The 18,651-nt window shown below is 39.4% G+C and overlaps 2 protein-coding genes across 20 annotated transcripts in view; one reads left to right on the forward strand and one right to left on the reverse strand.

The window, feature by feature from the left end:
* Window positions 1-18,651, forward strand: part of VAV3 (vav guanine nucleotide exchange factor 3) — a 513,627-nt gene that overhangs the window by 18,454 nt on the left and 476,522 nt on the right. The gene's annotated exons all lie outside the window — the stretch shown is intronic.
* On the reverse strand, window positions 3,207-5,051 carry LOC309626292 (SIN3-HDAC complex-associated factor). The gene has a single exon (XM_082386853.1). It carries the CDS (start codon window positions 4,939-4,941, stop codon window positions 4,276-4,278), a length of 666 nt encoding a protein of 221 aa, XP_082242979.1. The 5' UTR covers window positions 4,942-5,051; the 3' UTR covers window positions 3,207-4,275.

Genomic DNA, 18,651 nt, shown 5'->3' on the forward strand with positions numbered 1-18,651 from the left:
CTTTTTTCTTATATAATATTTCATGTTCATGAGGGCAAGTCTGAAGAGAAGAGGGCACATTCTTGTGTCAAGCATAGTTCAGCATCTAGCAGTCTTTCACCTTCGCCAACACTGTTCATCCAAGACCTGTAATAACATTACCTGAGCCATCGAGGCCAGGCACAGAACCGTCTTGAGCCAAACAAACAGCAGAAGGACTTGATGGCGAAGATGAGCATTCCTAAGAGATTAGATTATACTCGGTCCATTTCCTTGCACTTGAGACCTCCAACCATTTTGGCTTGCATTTCCCAGAAGTGCAAACTATTTTATATTATGCCGTTAACTTCTGCAAGTGCAAAACTGCATTTTGTTCATTCAGAAGTAGAGTTCATTCTCTGGATTTATTGAACTTGTACTATATTCACAACTCTGATTAGGCACTGAAGATGTAACAGAGTTCAAGTGATAAGAGAGGTCTATTTTGGAGGATAAGCTCTCTCCCCATCCTTTGTTTCCCCGTGGAAAAACTTCTGTTATAGTGTTAGAGTAGTACCTGCGTACATGCAGCTCAACCTCTTCTGGATCTTCTTTTTGAGACCTACTTACTTGCAAAGAGGGTGGTGGTTTTCTGGTCTATTCTCATTCATAAGGTAGGCTAAGCAGAGCAGGTTATGTCCAGGGGGAGGCATACAGTATTTTTTGGAGGGGGAGGGGAATAAGAGGAGAACCTGCATCCCTAAGCCACACTTTCCAATATATATTAGCTTTTATTAATAAAAAGTTCACATATTCATCTTATTTCTGTATCTGTTTTATCTATTGCTCATTAAGTTTCTCACTCAGTAGGAAAGGGGAACACTTATTGCTTTGCCTTTGAGGAACTGTGAGGCTTGTGATGGCCTAGCCCGCAGGCAAATGACTTCACCAGACAGCTGTTTGTGATGGGGCTTTAGGCCTTAGCAAGTGTAGGATGCACTGATCCTCACTGGGCTGTTTGGGTGAGCTGAGGCACTTGTATGTACTTTGGGTTTTGCGGGTTCAGCTTGGATTTCTGTTGCAGGTGAGGCCAGGGAAGGGGTTGGATCTTTTTAGTTATTTCAGGTGGAATAGTACTTGCTGCTTTTACTGTGTTTCAGTCAAAGCTGCAGGCCAGGACTTCAAACTGCAAAAATGATAAAATTTCAAGGGTGCTGTTATGTGAGGTTCCTCCTTTGAATTGTGAGAATGAGGCTAAGGTAGGAAGTGATAAATTGGCCTCATCACATTCAGTTAATTTCATTCCAGGCCAAACAGAGGAAGGCCCTGGAGGGACTAATCGTAGGTGATTTTTTGTTGTTTATCTAAGATCTTAATAGACCACCTATCATATGACCAACCTTAACTGAGCTACCCACCCAGCTCCAGCAGACAGGAAAGCGCTATCTCTGCAGCTGGGCAGGCCCCAGAGACAGCCCTGGGGGGAGCCGAGGCACACAGTGCCTAGTGGGACAGAAGCAGTGCTCTGACACTCATAATAAGTTCCTTTGCTCTGTGAAACATGACTTAGATTTGCTCTGGATTTGTTACTTAAGTTCCCACCATTGGATCATAGAACTGTGGCTTCACCTATAGAAGAGTTGTAGATTTTCTTAAGAAGCAAATACAAAGGAAGAGGAACATCATTACTTAAGCATATGCTACATTCTTGGGTTTAGATAGACTGATGAGTCAGTGAAATTATTGCAAAGCCAAACGCTAAAACGATGATTACAAAGTCCTGTGCCTGCAACGCTCAAATTTTAGAGGTCAGGTTTTCTTAGGAAATCAAGGAGGTACTAGAGTGGTTTGAAACATATGCTTGATCTTATCAGAAAAGGAGCAATGGTAGACTGAAAGGACTAATTAAGCTAGGAGAGAGGTTCACATCTTATGGGAGAAATGAAGGGAAAGGTGAGGTCTTAAGCCAGGATAGACAGGTACAAAAAGGAAAGGAGATTCCCCCAAACAGCAACAATTAGAAAGGGTAATGGGCCTGTAGAAATGTAGGTCCATATGGGACAATTTATGAAAGATTTCCACAAAGATCCAGAAAATATTACAAAGTGCCCCTTTAAAGATTCAGCTAGAATCTGAAGTAGAAACAGCTGGAAACTAGATTTTCATAGCTCAGAGCTGGGTGTGGTTTTGCATTTTGTGTACTGCATAAAGATTTTTGCTAGTAGAGGATGAAATGCAACTGACTTTCTTTTCACTGTGGATCCAGGCCAGGCTTTACTTATGCCCCTGAGGGGGCACCAGTCTTCTGATGTGTTTAAAGCCATGTGGTGGTGGCCCTGGGATAGTAAAACCTAGTGGTTACAGAAAATTTGCATTTGAGAGGGAATCACAAAGTACTGAAGAGTTCATTAAGTGAGTCTCAAGGTGAGGGAACTACTTTAATCGGGCCAGCAAGTATCACCTATGCCCTAAAGGCTCTAGCTCAGGTTCTTTATGGTTACGATTCTGAAGGAAAGCACAGGAGACATGAGGCATGTTCTAGGCTGGAGTGGCCTGATGAGAGTAACCCCTGGCTGGGATTATCTAATTTAGGAAATAAACTGTTCATTTCTACCCAACAGCTCTAAAGTGGAAGAGAAGGGAAGGGATTGGCCTCTGAGTCTTTCTCAAAAGAAAATAGGATCAGCGGAGATACATTAAATAAGAAGGATAGGCCCTACTTTTGGCAAAAAAAAAAAAAAAGGAAAGAAAGAAAGGTACTGAGGACCTGATCATTAAAATGTGTAGGAACTCTAGTGCCTTGAGATGCCCATGCAAAGATGTAGGTCCTTACAGGCCTCTGAGAGTGTTGGAATCTGCTGAAGTTGAGTTGGAAGAAATGTAGGGAAAAAGACAAATCTTCCTTAGGAAGCACTTATCACAGCCCGAAGCAATTACACAGAAAAGGCAGTTGCGGCAGGTGCTGTGGCTCAAGACTAAACATTCCTGCTTATAAAAGATTGTGGAGATGCTGATGGTACTAGGCAGAGCCTGCATTCATTCACTGTGTGAGTGCCAGAAAAGGGGGGCTCAAAGAGCAACTGCAGCTAAGAAGCTTTGGACATGCAAGTTGGGAAAGAAAGATTCCACAGTTAGGGCCTGAGGGACCTGGGGCTGCCACAAGTGCACATTTCTAAGTTTTTTTTTTTTTTTTTTTTTTTTTTAGTAGAATTTTACTTTAATATAGAATGAAAAATAAAAAACAAAAACCCAAAACCCTAATAGGTTAAAACAAGTCAAACAACCATTCTACACAGATAAAACCTTCACAAAGGTCAACCGAAGTAATCCAGAGCTAAAACTGAATTGTGCAGATTTTCAATGAAGTCACCAGTCATGTAACATAAACAAATTATTTACACACTTGCAAGCCCTCTAAGAAATGTGCCCCAAGAAGCATTAACCTTTGTGTTTTTCATGTGCCATCCTGAAGACTTGCACACTTTATTTTTCAGATAATTTAACATTTTTAATAGAGTGCATTCTCTACCAAGGGGTAATGCTTTGGTACTATTCATATAGGATTGCCTATCCTAAAGATTTGACATTTCCCCAAGAGGAACTTTGATTCTGCTTTAGAAGTTTCATATAAATTAAAAACTTTATCAAATATCAATATGGAGGGAGGTGACACAGGATGCAACATATACAGTCAAGTTACCTCTGTATATTTAGAAATTACTCCTTCAAGATATTCGCACTAGAGAGCTTAGTCCGTCCTGCTTAATATTCAGTAGTACAGGTTTGAATCATCAGAACCTTGGCAACACCTTAATATTTCAAAGTTATTAACAGCTACCTCTAGGGGCAAGTCTGTGTTTACTGAGTTATGACAAATTTATTATAACGAAGGAAAACAAGTGTAGCCAGCCATCTTAAAAAATGCCCCAACCACTGCTTCTCAATATAGAAAGACTAAAACTACATACGTTTATCATACAACAAATCCCATCTCTGTCCCCTGAAATTCCCCTAATTTCATTCATTAGAAGGGGATTTTTTTAAAAAGCCTTAAAGAGCACTTTACAGCAGCATTCAGCTTTCCTATGAAATACTCAGCATCTTAAATATTATGTACACTTCTTCTTTTTCTTTTAGTAAGCTAGATACTGGCTTCAGACTTCGTGGAACTGGAGGGAAAATAACCCACTCAAAACTATTCTAGAAATCATCTTTTGGCAGAATAACAAGATATCCAAGTTAAAAATAGGAAGGTCATTTTGTTGGTGTTTTCCAAAATTTAAATCATTTTTTGTTCCCCTTCTACATAAACCTCAGTCACCACTCCTGAGTGGAGATGGGCAGAGGCTCTGGCCCCTGCTCCTCCGGCTTCTCAGCAGCTGCTTTCTTATTGCTGCAGCAAGGCTTGAATAGATGTGTGTCAATGAGGACTTCCCCAAAACGGCCTTTATAGATAATGCCACAGCATATTTTCTGTCTTTTCCAGTATGTGAGATCTAAAAAGGAAAACACTGGCGTTCTGTTAGAGCCAGAAGCCATCTCTGTATCTGAGCCATCATCTGACTGGTTACTATAACAAGGAGATTGAGCTGGAGAGGCACTTGAGGTGGTACTGTGAGCATCAGAATTGTGACGTTTAAATTCCTTCTGCAGTTTACTGATCTGGTTGCTTTTTATCCTGTTTCCAGATAGAGTTTTCACTTTCTTTGGTTTCAGTGTAGTCTTTAGACTGGGTCCTGCCCTTGCATCTACCACATGATTCCAGTTTTTTTTTGATCCTGCTGGCAATTTCTTCCATCTTTTCACAAGCAGGACACAGGCATTACAGATGTCTCCTGAACGAGTCTCATGTAACCCAAAACAGCTCTGGAAGTCCTTTTCATAGCGTTTACTGTCAGTGAATCGAGAACTGGAGGATTTAGCTCTGCAAATACAGCAGCCCTCTATACTTCGGTACATCTTTGGCTTGTGAAAACCAAACATCTTTTCTTCTGGGCAATAGTCTGCCAAAAGCAGACGTTCCACGCGCAATAACGTTCCCGAGGTGCGGAGTGCACGCCAAGCCAAGCCCACCTCCAAACGCTCCCTCCTTCTCCACATTTCTAAGTTTTTAAAGAAGGCACCTCAATGCCACTCTCTTAGAAGAATGTGCATAGTTGGATTTTTACCTCTGTGTGCAAATGCATTGGGCCAAAATTAGCCAGCTTGGAGATTTCTGAGTTGAGCTTTTTTTTTAGAATTGCGGTAAAAGACACATAACATAAAATTTACTTTTTAAACCATGTTTAACGGTACAGTTCTGTGGCATTACGTACATTCACATTGTTGTGCAACCATCTCCACCATCCATCTCCAGAACTTTTTCATCTTCCCCAGTTGAAGCTCCTTTGTTCCCATTAAACAGTAGCCTCCCCCTAACCCCTGGCAACTATCGTTTATGAATTTGCCTGCTCTAGGTACCTCATATAAATGGGATCATACAGTATTTGTTCTTTTGTGACTGGCTTATTTTAATTAGCTTAATATTCTCAAAGTTCATCCCTGTGGTAACATTTATAAGAATTTCCTTCCTTTTTAAGGCTAAGTAATAATCCTTCTCATGTGTATACCACATTTATCCATCAGTGGATACTTGTTCCCGAATTGAGTGTTAAGCTCTGGAAAATTGGCCTAGTATTACAGACATCTTGGCAAAAGGTCGTGCTCTTCTTGTTGACCTGCCATCTCTCGCCTCCATCTCTCGGATGCCCTGGAGTTTCTGCCATTGTCTTTGGAAGCAGTTGAATGGGTCTGGATTATATCAAGTACTGGGTTCTGGGAACATTTTGCTTGGGATAGCTGCGCCCAGGCCTGAGGTTTGCCTTCTTTTAAAATGTGATGGGTGTGAGCCAGTCACTTGTAATGCTTTGGGCTCTTTAAAAGTAGGGGCATACAGAGACTTGAGATAATAATAAAGTTTTAAAGAATAAAAAGCTAACTTTTTTGTCTCTATCTCTGACTCAGGCATTTACCGCGTATTCAGTTCTAAATTCAGATGAAGACAAAGAGTGTTATTTATCGATTGCCCTAAGTTCTTCATGTTTGAGCATTTGAGGCTGAAAGGTTAAGGGGCATTCTTGTGGTGTCACTGTGGTAGGGACATTTAAGCCAAATTTGAAATTATAAAAGATGGAGGTGATTGGCACCTGGGCAGGAAAGTTCTTTTAGGAAGAATGATTGTGCCCATATATAATTAAAATATATACGTGAGGTAGTATAGTGGGTATAAATGACCTATAAAAGCAATAAAGGGAACCAAAAGTATCCATCCTTCCCTCCTCCCTGCTGTTTTTTTTTTTTTCTTTTGAGAGGGAGGTGCTTAACATGGTAATCAGCTTATTTTGACTACTCAGTGATAAAACATGCAAGTTCACTTGCAGAATTACTGAGAGCATACTAAAGGAGCGTCGTTTTACACAAGGGACAATACATCATCCTCTTTCTTTCTTTTTTTCTTTTTTTTTGTCATTGTTCTTCTGTAAGTACTTATTAAATGCACAGTACATTGGGAGCCCTTGAGGTAATCAAAGCTACATATCTATTTGGAGACATGAAGGAATTTGAATATGTGATGGGTTCAGCGGTATGCGATTATAGCACACAGGTGCTCTGGGCTTATCCAAACAGGAAACACTGAGGAAGAGGACAGCTAGTCCTGGACTGGGCATATCTGAATTGTTCTAATATCCTAATTATGTCCCAGGCTCGAACTCACTACTTCAGATGCAAGAATTACTCTTCCCTCCATGTCTGCTTCCTCTTCCCTTTCTCTTGTTCCTCCCCGTTTCCTGTCTATACCCCTGCTTCTGCAGGAAACATATTTCAGTCTTCTGGGAATTCACCCTATGTATCCCCAACTATTCCTGGCATTTTAGTAGGCTCCCTTAGTAGATCCCAGAGGGCCTCTTGCCTCTGGCCTTTGTGGTCCCATCGGGCAGCTCTTTCCCTCCTCAGCCTCCCCTTGGGCAGGGGTTCCCTTGGCCCTGGGCCTGAAGTACAGAAGGGAGAGGCATGTCTTTAAGTTGGTTGGCTGGTCTTCTGATTCCGGATCTCTCCCTTTTCTTTAGCATCATTGTTTCCCTATTTTCATTCTTCTCGCCCCCTTCCCCAGGCTGTTCATATTTGAGGAGTCTGGAATGGTTATAGCCCTAAGGATCTCCCCTCCCTGGCTTCCCATGAGGGTTAGGGCTTAGGTCCACACCAGACATGCCAAGAAGCCGGCAGTCATGCTCTGATGTGATGAGTGCATTTTATCATGTTGAAAAGCAAGGAAGTAAAGCCAAAATGATTTCACTTTTCAGTTTCGTCATTTTGAAGTGAGGGCTCCTGGCTGCTGGCCTAAGAGCATGACCACCTTAGCCTTATTGGAAAAATGTATTCCCTTATTGGGAAAATGTAGAATTTAGAAATTCTAAAGACTAGAAACTTTAATGGACTATATTTAAAATTTTCTGTTAAATTGAGGCTTATATATACCTATACGGGTGTTAATATCATACTTATATTGTATTAACGATTGGGACTGTAAGCCTCAACCTGAGTCTCTTAACATTTTACGAAGCTGTTGGATTGGCCCCTGAAAACCTTATGGTGAACTTGAAGATCATTTTGGCTATAATGCTTGAAAGTAGTATAATGATATATTTTCTTCAGCATTGTGTTAACGTGGCGGTTGGGAGGTAAACAGCCAAGAAACAGTTGTAGCTTTTTCCCACTCCTTTCCCATTCGACATACATTTGTTGGATGCATTTTGCTTAATTCAAATGGTAGAGGATGCCAGTGATGTAAGTTTAAGAATTACATGGTCCTTGTCCTTGAGAAGAAATGGTAGAGTCCAGCAGGAAGGACATGACATATTAGTATCTGGCAAGCAGAGATGGATGTGTGAAGAAAAACTTCTGTGCTGATGTTTATAGCTGCTGCAGTCACTAGCCACACTTACGTACAAAGGCAGGAGCGTTCCTGAGTCAGCGTGGAAGGAACCAATTTGTCACGCACTGGTTTCATCCCTGCCTCTATAGGAAGTAACCTCGATGGTGGTGGTGTTCTGTTTTGTTTTTTTCCTTTTTAGATAAATCATCATATATATTTTGTGATATCTGTTTTTCGAATCTCCAAATACTGTGACCTTGTGGGTCACGTGTGCACCTACCTGTTTGTAAGGTGTGGCAGTCTGGGTAGTCACTCTGGTCCTCCCATTTCACACAGTGTTTGCAAGTCTGATTGGCGGTATTAGGAAGGCAGCATCAGGAATGCACTCTTACTTGTCTTTTCCCTTTAACAAATGACCGTGTGTGAAGTCACAACATCAGTTGGGAAAGGAGCAGCTTGGATGGAGGTATATCTTGTCTCTGGTTAGGGATGAGGTGTAAGCCCATAAATTCCAACCTGGAAAAGGATGTGCGGGGAAGCCTGCTCTCAAGATGTCCTTGTTCTCCCAACAATTTCTTTGGCATCCTTGGCAGCCCTTGCCGTTTTTTCCCCCAGCATTCTTCTTCAACTTGAAATTCAGGCTTGGTGCAGTGAGCCACAGTCAGGCTTGTGGCTGCTCCAGGACGTGAGCTGTGACTCATTCATGACTCACTTGGCCAGTTTTGGTGTCCTTACAGTCAATTAAGCAAGTGAATGAAATGACCAAAAGCACAAGTTGCAAAGTAAAGCTAAATGAAGGATAGTAATTTGCATGTAGTGTCACTGCTGTTTCTCCAGATTGTCCTATTTTTAAAAATTCTCTATGAAAAATTGGTTAGTGTTAGAATCTAGGTCTCTTTTTATAGTCTAAAAATCAAACCTGGAATCTGATTTACCTTTTGGTTCTAATCTAATCCTATTCTAATTCTAATCCTATGCACAACTAACTCTTACATTAAATACAGAATTTTTTGTTGGCCAAACGCAGTTTCCTCAAATATAAGTCATAGGGGTTTTCCAGTACTATTCATAAATGTAAGTTGCATTAAGGCATTTGTTGATTATTTTCCAGTTAATTTTCCAAGTATTTAAAAAAATATTTGTATACTTTCAGGATATTTTATTTAGCATTTCACATTAAAAATATTCTTCCAATCCAGGAACTTCAATTATCTCCTTCACTCATTTTTCCCCCCAAATTACAGAATTATATTGTTTCCAAAAGGGACATAAATGTGCCTCCGACTCTCACATATTGAAAAAACAAACCTCTCCTTTTTCAGTCAACCCGCTTCAGATTTAGCAACAACGGAGTTCAGATATTTTCACCTTTTTGAAGTCTCTGCTTCTCTGATGTTGCTGTAGTTCAGAGACATTTCTTTTCTCACGGTCTTCCTGCTTCTTGGTGCTCTAGCCTAGTGACATCTTTTAAAACATTCATGTTTTTTGATACTTCTTTTTTTTATTTTTAATTTTATTTATTTTTAAAAATTTTGTCTGCACTGGGCTTCTAATTGTGGCGTGCGGGCTTAGTTGCCTCGCGGCATGTGTGATCTTAGTTCCCTGACCAGGGATCGAACCCGCATCTCCTGCTTTGGAAGGCGGATTCTTAATCACTGGACCACCAGGGAGGTCCCTGTGTTTTGATATTTCTTGAGTGAAACATTTCAGTATCCTCAGGATAATATCCCAAATATTGGGTTGGCCAAAAAGTGTCTTCAGTTTTTAAGTAAAAATAAAAGATACATTTTTCATTTTCACCAAGAACTTTATTGAACAACGTATTCACCCTTTTGTTCCACTACCTTCTGCCATTTTTCAGTCAACTTCATAATTCCATCTTCCCAAAACTTTTTATCTTTTTGAGCAAAGAACTGTTCCAGGTGCCTTTCACAGTCTTCCAGGGAATTGAATTTTTTTCCATTAAGAGAATTTTGTAAAGACCTAAATAAATGGAAATCTGAAGGTGTGATGTCTGGTGAATATGGCAGATAAATCAGAACTTCCCAGCCAAGCTGTAACAGCTTTTGCCTGGTCATCAAAGAAACCTGTGGTCTTGTGTAATCGTGATGGAAGATTTTGTGTTTTCTGTTGACTAATTCTGGATGCTTTTCGTCGAGTGCTGCTTTCAGTTGGTCTAATTGGGAGCAGTACTTGTTGGAATTAATCGTTTGGTTTTCCGGAAGGAGCTCATAATAGAGGACTCCCTTCCAATCCCACCATATACACATCATCACCTTCTTTGGATGAAGACTGGTCTTTGGTGTGGTTGGTGGTGGTTCATTTCGCTTGCCCCACGATCTCTTCTGTTCCACATTATTGTACAGTATCCACTTTTCATTGCCTGTTTGTTTGAAAAACGGAACATTTTCATTACGCATTAAGTAGAGAATCGCATGTGGAAATACGGTCAAGAATGGTTTTTTTTGCTTAACTTATGTGGAACCCAAACATCAAAGCAATGAACATAACCAAGCTGGTGCAAATGATTTTCAACACTTAATTTGGATATTTTGAGTATGTCGGCTATCTCCCGCATGGTATAATGCTGACTGTTCTCAATTAATGTCTCAATTTGATTGCTATCAACTTCAACTGACCTACCCGACCGTGGAGCATCGTTCAGCGAGAAATCTCTAGCACGAAACTTGGCAAACCACTTTTGACATGTTCTATCAGTCACAGCACCTTCTCCATATACTGCACAAATCTTTTTTTTGCATTTCAGTTGCATTTTTATCTTTCTTCAAATAATAAAGCATAATATGTTGAAAACGTTACCTTTTTTCTTCCATCTTCAGTATTAAATGGCTACACAAAAATTCACGAATTTTGATAAGTTTTTTTTTAAAAAAATGCATGCTGATATGACAGCTGTCACATACAATCTAACAAAATTGTTTTGAATGAAGTTAAAAACAATTAAGTGCTACTAGAGCTATCTTACGGAAAAAACCGAACAAACCTTTAGGCCAACCCAATATTTTAACTCAACAAAGCCCTGCCTACATTACTGGCTTCATCACTCGCCTCCCTCCCCTACACCTGTCCCTTCCATCAGACCTTGGCCTGAATAGGCCATGTTATCCTTCACTCCTTGTCCCCGCATATGCCACTCTTATGAAAGGAACATCTTCCCCTTCAGATCTGCTGGTTAACTCCCAAACCATGCCTTCAGAACTCATACAGGTGATGGCCTTGGTTGATGTCATGCAGTTTTAGATACCTCTTCTCTCTGCTCCCCTAGCATACCTTCTTTGTCATAGCATTTACCACACCCTAACCCTGTCTCTCCGCAGCTGGGCTGTGAACTTCTTCAGGGCACAGGTGATTTCTTACTCATTTCTGTAACTGCAGTGAGTGATTGAGTGAATGGATGAAATGTTTGTCTTTGTTATTCTGATGGGGAAATGTATCCTAATTTCTGTGATTGAGGACCAGCTTTATGTATTCGTCAGACCCTTGCTTCTCTTTTTCCTTTATTCCTTGAGTATTTTGCTGCCCCGAACGTTGTAGAAGAGACTACTGTGGTCTCTGCACAGTGGATGCTGCTGCTTCTCTTTACTCCTGTAGAATTATGTTTACCTCTTTCCTAAACCTCGTCACTGCATTTAGCTGTTGCTTGAAGTGTGAGTTCTTTGTTTTTCTAGGGTTCTTATCTTAGGAGCAGCTCAGTGTTTGACTTGGATGGAATCAAATCACGTTTGACATAATTGCTTTAAAATGAATGAATGAGTTACAAGCAACTGCTTTGCTTTGGGGAGCTGTAGGAAGCTTGAATTGTGCAGCTGTTGTTGCCCAAGGAGAAAACCTTAGGGATTTATCTTGCAAATAGAACCAACATTCTCCTTGACGAATTGGCTCATAGAAATATTTGCCAACTGTAACCTGGCTCCATCAATTAGCTTAATCTATGAGAGGTAAATATATTGTGTGGAGGAAAGGGATTGAGGAAATTTAAAAGCTGTTATTACTAGCGTGTGATGGGTTCTTAGACAAACTAAGTGCCCTGGGAAGTTTTCACCCTCCTGTGATCTATTCAAAGCTATAGATATCCTTGTAGTTAGGTTTTGTTAGGAGTTTCTTTCTTGCAGTATTTCTCCTCTCACATGCCTTGGTGCACAGCTATGTTTTGTTTAGCATATGGCTTTGTCTTAATAATAACCCAATGATTTATAAAATTCCCCAAAGAGGATGTATGTAGTCTGAAATTTTCTGAGTGTAATATTTGGAAATTCTAAATACAGCATATAATTTAAGTGGTTAAGTTTTCATCACAACTTGTTTTGGAGATGCAGGTTTTCTTTCTTTTGGGATGCAGAGTTGTTTTTTTTTTTTTTTTTTTTGGTGAGACCACTGGAATTTGAATTTTGTAAACCATATATTCAAGTAATCAGTAACAGAATGTTGCCCATAGAGATTTGCGGCCTGGGCTAAGAGCTTGTCTCTGCCTAAATGCAATATCATGCACTACTCCCAAGAGCTAACAACAGGTCTGTCCAGATGCTAAGACCAGGAACTTCGAAATCTCCATCTTGAGCCTTACAGGACATTTTTGTTGTTTTTGTTGTGTAAGATGGGTATAGTTTTTAACAGAGCTTTTTGACTTTTTGGTTAGAACTATACTTTTCTTTCGAGCCATTCCTCCTGGGGACTCGTCTTTGCCTGAAATAATTAGAAATTCTTAAGTAATTGTTTCTATGACTCAGTGGTAATGGCTCAGAAAAATAATTCCACATATTAAAGATACGGAATCTGTTTAGCTCTGTTTGTGCTTTTGTAGGGCAAGAAGGAATGGGAAAATGTTCTCTTCTGTTCTCAGGGTTTTGGTCCAGATCAACATTTTTTCAGGATTCTTTCCTATCACCTGAAAGAATTTATGATTTTTTTTAAAATTATTTATTTATTTATTTATGGCTGTGTTGGGTCCTCGCCTCTGTGCGAGGGCCCTCCCCAGCTGCGGCAAGTGGGGGCCACTCCTCATCGCGGTGCGCGGGCCTCTCACCATCGCGGCCTCTCTTGCTGCAGAACACAGGCTCCAGATGCGCAGGCTCAGTAATTGTGGCTCACGGGCTTAGTCGCTCCGCGGCATGTGGGATCTTCCTAGACCAGGGCTCGAATGCGTGTCCCCTGCACCGGCAGGCAGACTCCCAACCACTGCGCCAACAGGGAAGCCCCAAGAATTTATGATTTTAAGCTCAGTAGAGGTATATCTGTTTCTGTCCTAGAGATGATGTCTGGGAAAGTCTGGAGTTTTGCAACATTTATATGTAGGTATTTCACAGAATAACAAGAGCTTATCCTTACTAGTTTAGAAAGGTATCTGTATTTTTTTTTTTAAATAAATTTATTTATTTATTTTTTGGCTCCTTTGGGTCTTCGTTGCTGCGCGTAGGCTTTCTCTAGTTGTAGCGAGCGGGGCTACTCTTCCTTGTGGTGCGTGGGCTTCTCATTGCAGTGGCTTCTCTTGTTGCGGAGCACGGGCTCTAGGCACGTGGGCTTCAGTAGTGTTGGCCCGCTGGTTCTAGAGCACAGGCTCAGTAGCTGTGGCGCACAGGCTTAGTTCCCCCGCGGCATGTGGGATCTTCCTGGACCAGGGCTTGAACCCGTGTCCTCTGCATTGGCAGGCGGATTCTTAACCACTGCGCCACCAGGGAAGCCCGGTATCTGTATTTTTAAAATGAAATAAACCATGGAGTTGTTATTGTCCCAAGATAAGCATATAAATCCCTTTCGAAATTTCCTTGAGTAAATCCAAGTTTCTTGAATTGAAATTAATAAATAGAGCCTTCCGAGTACGGTCATAATGATAATGTCAAAAACCATTTTGTATTTGCCGTTCAAACAAGGCAGCCCTGAGACCAGTGGTGGTGCTGTCATATTTTAATCCTATCACTCTTGTGAACCAGGTTTCTGCTAAGGGCCGAAGAAGAAAATGTAATGTATACACTCCTCTTACCTATGACTGAAGGAACATTTCTTTATTTTTTTTTAATTAAAAGAAAATTTTATTTAATATTGGAGTCTAGTTGATTAACAATGTTGTGTTAGTTTCAGGTGTACAGCAAAGTGATTCAGTTATACATATACATGTATCTATTCTTTTTCAAATTCTTTTCCTGTTTAGGTTATTACAGAGTATTGAGCAGAGTTCCCTGTGCTATACAGTAGGTCCTTGTTGGTTATCTGTTTTAAATATAGCAGTGTGTACAGGAACATTTCTTTATTTACTGATAGTATGCTTTATTTTTTTCCACATTTGTCAAAGAATGAGATTCAAATTATATGCATCAGGTAAAATTTAAAGGGTTGCAAGTGCAATTGCAGGAAATGGGTAGATGAGCCCTCATTTTCTCCCCCCTCTTAATAGTCCCTAAATTTGGAAGTGAGCTAATTAATGTGAACTGACTCTGAGGACATTTGTATTCAGAATTTGAAACGAGCAGATTTTAAAGAACCATGGGTCCAAGATGTTCTTTGCTGTTGAAAGTAGAGGAGAACCAAGTAGTTTCTGGATAAAGACTGTCTTTTAGTGAAATACCACTACCATACCACTACCAGCAAAACAAGCCTCTTAGGCTCTCTCAAATGTGAGTAGTATAAACAAATCAAGACAACAAACAAAACACATCACCCCACCCCAAATAAACAATCTGGAAAAAAACTGTTGATACTATTTTCATTTAAGCTTCAAAATATTAAGAGGTTTTAAAATATATTCATATACTTTTCATTACTTTGTTATAAATTTCTTTTATACAGTCATATTCTATTTATTGTGGGGATATGGTCCTCATCATTGGAGTATGTTAGTTTCCTGTTGCTGCTGTAACAAATTGCTACAAACTTATTGGCTTAAAACAATCCAGATTTATCATCTTACAGTTCTGGAGGCCAGAAATCTGGAATCACTTTCACTGGGCTAAAGACAAGATGACGGCAGGGCTAGTTCCTTCTAGAGGCTCCAAGGGCAGAATCCATTTCCTTGCCTTCTTCAATTTCCAGTGGCCACCTCTATTGTTTGCCCTGTGACACCCTCCTCCGTCTTCAGAGTACATCACTTCAATCTCTGCTTCCATCCTCACATTCGCCTTCTCTTCTGTGGTCAGATATCACTCTGCCTCTCTTTTATAAGGACACTTGTGACTGCATTTAGGACCCACTCAGATAATCCAGGATAATTTCTCCAACTCAGGATCCTTAATTTAATCATGTCTACAAAATCCCTTTTGCCATAAGGTTATGTTCATAGGTTCTGGAGATTAGGATGGGGGTGTCTTTGGGGGCCTTCATTCAGCCCCACCACAGAGTACTTTACAAGTCGTCACAGCATAATCCTCGTAGCACTGGGTTTCCCAAAGCATACTTCATGGTTACTGTTTTGTTTCCTTTCAAATCACCTCAAGTCTGACATGTCTCTGCATATTTTTCAGGTTCTGTCTATGCGAACTTCCCTCCCTCCCTCCCTTGCAGAGACCTTCTGCCAGTCCCTCCATGATGCTACACGGCTCACCAAATCACAGTGTCTTCAGCTACATTGTCATTTGCTTTGAACTCCAGAAAAGTTATGTCTTAATACTTTGGCACTTGTGGGGCATTTCTAGTACTACAAGTTGCATGTCTTTGTTAGTTGTTATGAAGAGTTAAAGTCATCACGAGCACATAAAATAACGGCAGGTAGAGTAAATGAACCATAGGTCACTGAGATGGAGGAAGGCACAGTTTAGGCACCAGGAATGCCCAGTACAGTGTGCCGCGCAGGTTCTTGTTGCCCGAGTGAGCTTCACAGCCCTCCATGTGCTATACTAGTTGGACGTGAGAAAAATATTTAAGCATGTGATAGATTTATAGTATTAATATAAAAACATAAATATTAATGTATAAATAGAGCTATTTCTCAAATGAGTTACACGTGGACAGTGCTTAATGTTCAAAAGTACAGATTTGTAATTAAAATAGTATGAGAGTTAAATTACTGAGAATTCATCCCTTTTTTCCTTTACCAACCCCTCAAATCTGAGACATGGAATTTAGGCTTCCATGGTGTAATGTTAGTTGTTCAGGTGTTGATTATCACTGATAGTTTTAGGATTTCCAGCAGACCAGTTAAGCTCTTTGGGCTTTTATAAATAAGTTTCCTCATTTATAAAATGAAGGGGTATCTGACTACAGTTCTTTATTAGAATATTTTAATTTTTTGTTTTAATATCCATAGGCAATCTGAAGTATATATGTAAGCATAGTCTGTATCAACTGAAAAATCTAAAATTATTTCTAATGAAAAATTTCAAACATATACAAAGGGGGAATATGAACTCCTACAACACATCACCTGGATTCAACAATTACCAGGGTTACCATATGTGCTTCAATGATGTGCCTTTTTTTTGCCTAAATCATGTCATTTTAGTCCTTTCATGCTTTGATATGCGTCTTTAAACATTGGAGCATTTTCTTAACTAGCCAGAATGCCATTATCACATCTAGCATGAACAATGTCTCAGTATAATCTAGCATATGGTCTGGATTCAGATTTCTTAGATTGACTCAAAATTTTTTTTTTTTTTAACATTTAGTCTGTCCCAAATCAGTATTCAAATAAAATCTACACTTTGCATTTGGATTTTACATGTCCTAAGTCTCCTACTCTAGAGTGGTCCTTTTCTCCAAGCAGGTGACATGATAAATAAACCTGGTCACTTGTACAGCATCCTGCATTCTGGGTTTGTTGTTTTGCCTCTTCATGGTGTCATTGACTTGTTCCTCTATTCACTAGAATTCTTTTAAACTGAATATTAGCTCCAAAGGTTTGAATAGATTCATGTTCCCCTGTTTTTGCAAAGATGGTGCAGTGCACTTCACTTTAAATCGTCTCAGCGGACAAATAAGGTCTAGTTTCCCCACTTATAGACATGCTAAGATTGATCAGTGGATTCAGGTGCTGGCAACCTCATGTCTTCATTGTGAAGTTTTCTATCACCTTTTCATCAACTGTGTCATGGATTATTAATCTTCGCCTAGAACAATTATTTTATTGATTTGTGAAGTTGTGTTTTTAAAAAATTGTCATTATTTCTTCCACATTTTTTGACTGGAATATTTCAGTAAAGAAAGAAGATCCTTCTTTCATTATCTTAGGTATTTGGTAACTCTGAAGTGTAATTTATATGGGAAAGACAGGAAAAAATAGTTCTTTCCCTTTGATTCCCAATTTTCAGAGTACGGAGTTGGTGCCCTAGTTATTTCCAGTAATGACCAATGAATTCTTTTGGGGTTGGGATAGGGATGGGGCTTCTTTCTATTCTGTTTTTAGTCTCATTCTGAATTAGTGGGTTTTTACCTTTTAAATGTGTTTTCATCAATGTAGTCATTATTCTTTTTGATACTCTAACTGTCCTATGTTTAGCCAATGGGGACCCCTTATTGACTCTGGGAACTATTTTTTACATCAGTTTTTAAAAATAGTGGTAAAAGATATATAGCATAAAACTTACCATTTTAACTATTTTTAAGTGTACAGTCCTATGGCATTAACTATATCTACATTGTCATGCAACTACTATCACAGTGCAGCTCCAGAACTCTTTTCATCTTGCAGCACTGAAACTTTGTATTCATGAGACAAAGACTCCTCATTCCCCCTCCCTCAGGCCCTGGAAACTACCATTCTATTTTTGTCCCTTTGAATTTGACTGCTCTAGGTACCTCATATAAGTGGAATAATACAGTAATTGTCTTTTTGTGATTGGCTTAGCCTTCATAGTTTATTCTTATATCCACAGGTAGCATGTGTCAGAATTTCCTTCTTTTTTAAGACTAAATTATATCCAATTGTGTATATATACACCACATTTTGTTTATCTATTCACTGATGGGCACGGTTTGCTTTTACCTTTTGACCATTACAGATAATGCTGCTATGAACATGGGAGTACAAATTCAATTTTTTATTAAAGTGTAATATGATTTGTGCACTTTTCTGTATATAAGTATAGAGCTTACTGGATTTTCACAAACTCACCTCTATGATTAGCATAGAATATTACCAGCACCCCAGAATCCCACTTTTGTCCCCTTAGTCCTCAAAGGTACTTGTATTTTCACCTTCAACACTGTAGTTTTTTTTGTTTCTTATTTTAAACTTTATATTAATAGAATCATACATAATGTACTCTTTTGTGTCTGGCATCTTCTGCTCAATATTATGTTTTGAGATTTATCCACATTGTTTCCTGTAGCACAATTTTTTTCATATTATGAATATACCACAATGTATCCATTTTACTGTTTCCAATTTTTGGTGTTACAAATACTGCTTTGAACATCCTGTACATGTAATTTAGTGGACATATGTACACCTTTCTGTTGGGTATAGAATTAGGAGTGGCTTTGTCATATAACTCTAGATGTATTACTGTCCCACACAGCATTTGCCAAGGTTTCTCCAACTATTCTTCTCAATTTCCTTCCGTTCTTCAATACTATTTAATATTTACTGCAACAAGTATTCTTAAGGAACATATGGTCCTATTCCTCCCACCCCCATGGGATCTATAAAGGAACAGGATCAACAGTTTCACTATAGCCTCAACTTTCCAAATAGGTATGAAGGCACTATTCATAGCTGCTGTCAATAAAATGAATGTGGTCGTATATGAGCTTTTACAGCTTCTTAGATTTTCTTAGTGTATATTGTACATGCATGATCAGAAATTCAAATGCCATAGATATTTTTGGTGATA

The sequence above is a fragment of the Balaenoptera borealis genome (assembly GCF_965194805.1).
Source record: "Balaenoptera borealis genome assembly, chromosome: 1".
NCBI lineage: Eukaryota > Metazoa > Chordata > Mammalia > Artiodactyla > Balaenopteridae > Balaenoptera > Balaenoptera borealis.

Coding starts and splice junctions, on each gene's coding strand:
- LOC309626292 (XM_082386853.1), bottom strand. CDS start 4,941: ATGTTTGGTTTTCACAAGCCAAAGATGTACCGAAGTATAGAGGGCTGC.